The sequence below is a fragment of the Sinocyclocheilus rhinocerous genome, unplaced genomic scaffold (assembly GCF_001515625.1).
Source record: "Sinocyclocheilus rhinocerous isolate Xijiao unplaced genomic scaffold, SAMN03320098_v1.1 scaffold200, whole genome shotgun sequence".
Taxonomy (NCBI): Eukaryota; Metazoa; Chordata; class Actinopteri; order Cypriniformes; family Cyprinidae; genus Sinocyclocheilus; species Sinocyclocheilus rhinocerous.
In genome coordinates, this window is record NW_015641014.1 from 1,603,431 (window position 1) to 1,607,913 (window position 4,483).

The 4,483-nt window shown below is 35.7% G+C and overlaps 1 protein-coding gene across 2 annotated transcripts in view; it reads right to left on the reverse strand.

Annotated features, from left to right (window-relative positions):
- LOC107753581 (guanine nucleotide-binding protein G(i) subunit alpha-1-like) overlaps positions 1-4,483 on the reverse strand; it is a 15,003-nt gene that overhangs the window by 8,108 nt on the left and 2,412 nt on the right. The window contains exon 1 of one of the 2 annotated variants that reach the window (XM_016569763.1): positions 3,088-3,546. The exons of the other annotated variant lie outside the window; for it this stretch is intronic. Within the exon in view, the coding sequence (XP_016425249.1) occupies positions 3,088-3,205 (118 nt within the window). The 5' untranslated portion in view covers positions 3,206-3,546. Of the gene's footprint in view, positions 1-3,087; positions 3,547-4,483 lie in introns of those variants that run through there. 2 annotated transcript variants of the gene reach the window in all.

Sequence of the window (4,483 nt, forward strand, 5' to 3'; positions counted from 1 at the left end):
ACCCTAAAGAAATAAACGAATATATTTTTAAAAATTAAAAATTGGGGGTCACTGGCATCAAAAAAAGTTTTTTTTGTGCGTGTGTATTCAATTAAAATTCTGCCATTTCAGAAAAAGGATAGCTGGTCTTTAATTTACCTTCAGTCAGGAAAATCTCAATACTTCCATACAGTTCTCCGCCTTCCGTGAGACTAGAGTTCATCCGTTCACCCAGCGAACGTTTCAATTAACCAGGACGTCTCTTTCTCTCAGTCCCAAAGCACAAACACAGCAATTAGGCCACATCAGCATCTCTCTCGCAGATTGAAACCCTACCACGAGGAGACCAAACACAAGAGCACTGCGTTTACCCCAGAGACCCCCACAAAACTCCCACATCACTTAATGAAAGGCTTGTGGCACCTAATGTTCATCCACACTATTAATCGTCCTCCAACAAACGCCATAATGCTTCCTGAAATATCAAAGCGTTTATAAAAGATAATCAATAGTTCCAGTTGTCAAAGAATTTCAAAGATTCAAAATGTCAAATTTCAAATAATTTTGCAGGCAAAATGCAGTCATTTTAATTGGAAACCTCAATATGAAAATTGGGAATTTTGCACAAATTTCTCCCCACACATTTCGCATCGGGTTCGAGTTTTTCATGCAAATTAGTGACGCTGATCAACAACTGTGTGCACTGTACTTCACGAATGTCTACATGTTTAACAGTTGAGAATGGACTTTTTGCTGACTAGGCCTAAATTTCGTAAATGTGATCGAAAATGTGAAGACTGCAGACACTGAAATTTTGCGAAATTTCAGAAAAATTCTGCCACCAAAAAATGTATCGTTCTCTGTCAAAAGTGTGGCGATAAATGCATCTGTTTGTCAATGCGATGCATTTGCGTGAAAACTTATGCGTCGCGAAATGTTTCACCCTTATGCTAAATTTCAAATCGTACAGATTACATTTTAAAATTATGGCCACAAAATTTCCCGCTAAATTTCGCAGAGCAATGGTAAATGTTACCACACCTTTATAAATCCTTTTGCGATTAAACTAAACCTTTCAAACTGAAGCTAGAAAATGGTTTAAGATGGTGGGCCAAACCCGTTGCTTGGGTTAGGGGTTGGTTCAAATCCTTAATCATAAGCATTGGCAATTATATAGATGCTTGCTTTATTCCAAGATGTATCAATCTAAGTTTCTGATGCCACACACTGAACTTGACTCCCAAAGCACTGGTTTCACCTTTTGTTTGGTCTCCTGCGGCTGCGTTTACGATGCTGTAATTTGAACTGGCTCTTTGTGTTCCTGGGCAACCAACAACAACTGCCTGAGACGCATGATAAACACGCTCTATACCGTAAAGACATGCTCATCTTCACGGAATTACAACATTTTGATATGCATTTGTGACACTCATTGACTTTTGCGACACAAAATTCTTTGAATAACCACCCATGAAGGTACTTTCTCTTCACAGCAGTGGATTTATTCTTAGTAACAACCCTGGCAGTCACCATTTGTCCCCTCTATAGTCTAAACAGGAACTCCAGCCTGTTTTACAGCAGGCGTAGGGACATATGCTGTTGATCCGCAATGCCAAAAAGCAAACAAACCCAAGAAATGCGGCACACAGAGGGCGTATAATGAATCAGCACATAGGGGGAATCCAGTTAACTAGATAATTAGACGGCAATTCCCTAAAGTTTGATGACGTAAGGGCAGGTTTTATGTCCTATAACAATTTACACAGCAAGTAAAGGAGGGACCAATGGGAAAATGGACAATAAATGGATAATTAAATGGCCAGATCCAAGCAAAAAGTTGACCGTGATTGTTAGCAAGGGAACTAGCATACCAAAGCTCTTCGAAATGAATAAAACTGCATGTAAACAGCACCAAGTGCTTCTCTTTAGGGAGTTTGTGACATTTCTGTAAAACAAATATTATGTTTAAGCTGCACACACACCATCGATAATCAAGAAAAGCTAACAAATGTTTCAATCGCCACAAGCAAATAAATTGTTTGGCTTCATTACTCAATGTCCACGAAAAATGCTTGCACACTGGAAAAGTACAGAAGAAACATATGCAAAACAGGAATCGGAAACTGAGAAACAAGTGGCCTCTATGTAAATCACAATGAATTAACAAGTTGACTGCTTTAAGATAACAGAAGAAGAAAAAACTTTACTAGAGATATTGTTTATAATCTGCAACTGCATTAAATTGTAAGACTGCACATATGAAAATTTTATAGCCAAAAGCTAAATCTATAAGGGGCTTTTAAAAATTTATAATAATAAATTCTAAAGGGGATAACCATGGTCTAAATGCAAATAAATAATAAGTAATTAAATAAATGAACAATATCTGCTGATTTTTTTATATTTATTCTAGATTTAAGAGCTGTGTGTTGGAAAACCTACATAAGTAATAAATCAAATTAATCACACATTCATGTTTAAAATTTACCAGACTCATGATATTTGTAAAATCACCAGGACCACTTTTTAGGCCCATCTAGCATCATCATCTCCAGTTTACTCCAAGCAAGCACCCAGCAGGACCCTCCATATGCACAAGCTCATTTATCATAATTGGATGAGGTTTAGGGTAATCTATCGGATCTATCTCAGTAAATCAGGCAGTTCGGATTAAATTAGATTAAACTAGTCTTTTGTTGGCTGGATTAGCAGAGAGCCGCTAGCGTCTAACTGGCCACTCGGCGAATATGCAAACCAGTACTTTGAAGAGGTCAAAGCCAAAAAAGAAAAAGAAAACAGGCAAATAAAATCCCTTACGCGAGAATTCCGTCTCTACTGTATAGAAACATAAACTAAACTCTTAAAAGCAGTGTTAAATGACTCAAGTGATATAGTTAACTGAGTGGATTAGCTTCACATGCTAGCCGAGACACCAGCGCGGTAACTACGGAAAGAAAAGTTTCCAGCGTCCATAAATATGCACTTGAACTTCTTTATTCTCCACTCATGGCTTATTGACATATTAAATCCAGTGCTGAAGTGTCTTATATTTGCTGTTAAGTGAACTTTAATGGGCTTATTCATTCACTAGCGGAGCGGCTAACTCACCCAGCAGCAGCAGCTTGACCTCTCGCGACGCTTTCTCTCCATCATCGCGCAGGTTTTTGTCAATCATTTTACTCCTCTCCTGGGCGCTCTTGTCGCCCGAGCTCAGGGTGCACCCCATCTTTCTGGAGTTTCAAACGATATAAGAAGTCGAAGAAGCTAAAAAAAAATGCGAGGAAGAAAGAAATATCATGCACAAGTGGTTTAAATGAGGGAGCCAGCCACCCCGACGTCTCACGCCCAGCTCTCTCTCTCTCTCACACACACACAGCGCGCAGTCTCTTCAAACTCGCGTTTTCCCGGCGCTGGAGTTTCTCAAGCTAAACAAATAAAAACGGAGGCTGTCAGTAATCAGTCGAGTGCCTTGACGGCCATGGTTGATTAAAAATAACGTGAAAATGGAGTCATTAACGCCCAGTCTCACGCTCCGCGTCGCCCACTGCTGTTAAAGTGGCGAACAGATGGCTGGAGTTTCCGGTTTCTTTTCATACATAAATCCCCCTCCTCGGCCGCGCGCCTGGAATGCACGCTCCCGCGCACACGTGTGTACGCGAGGGTGCGCGCATATTGATCCCAGGTTGTTCTGAAGTCAGACTTTCAGTTCACTGTTCCAAAAAATTCGGAGAAAATAAATAAATAATAATTTTCATGACATTTCTGAAAAGCTTAATACGCTTTCAGAATACATAATATTTTCATAATATTTTATTTTGCATATTTGTAATTATTTAAATTTATTTACATTACGTATAATAGTAGCTATTTATTATTTAATGAAATGTACATCATTATTTATTTTATTTTCACGATTTATATATTATTATATATTTATTTTAATAAAAATCATAAAAATCAATTTATCTGTATTTTTGTCTTTATTAAAACTATTTAGGCATTAACAGTTATATATTATTTATATTATTTAATTTCTGAAAAGCTTAATGTTTTAAAATATTTAAATAATATACATTATTAAAATACTTAATAAAATACATCATATTTTATTTTATTTATTTGTTTTAATTTTTTTACATTATTTATATATTAATAATTATATATTATTTCATTCAATTTCTGATAAGCTTAATATGCTTTAAAAATACTTATATATTATTTATTTGTAATTTCTAATTTATTGACAGTACATTATATATTATTATATATTGTTTATTGTATACGTATATGTTAATTATTATATATTGTTTATTTATTGTTATATATTGTTTATATATTTTCCTTTCTTTTTCTGACTTGTTCCTTCATGCCAATCAAACTGTTTTAGCTGTACTTTAGATCTAATTTCAATTGAATTTAACAATAAAATCTCCCTTTAATTAATATCCTCACAATAGTGTTTCAAACAATTCTACTATATTGTTTCACTTTTTTTTTTTTAGTG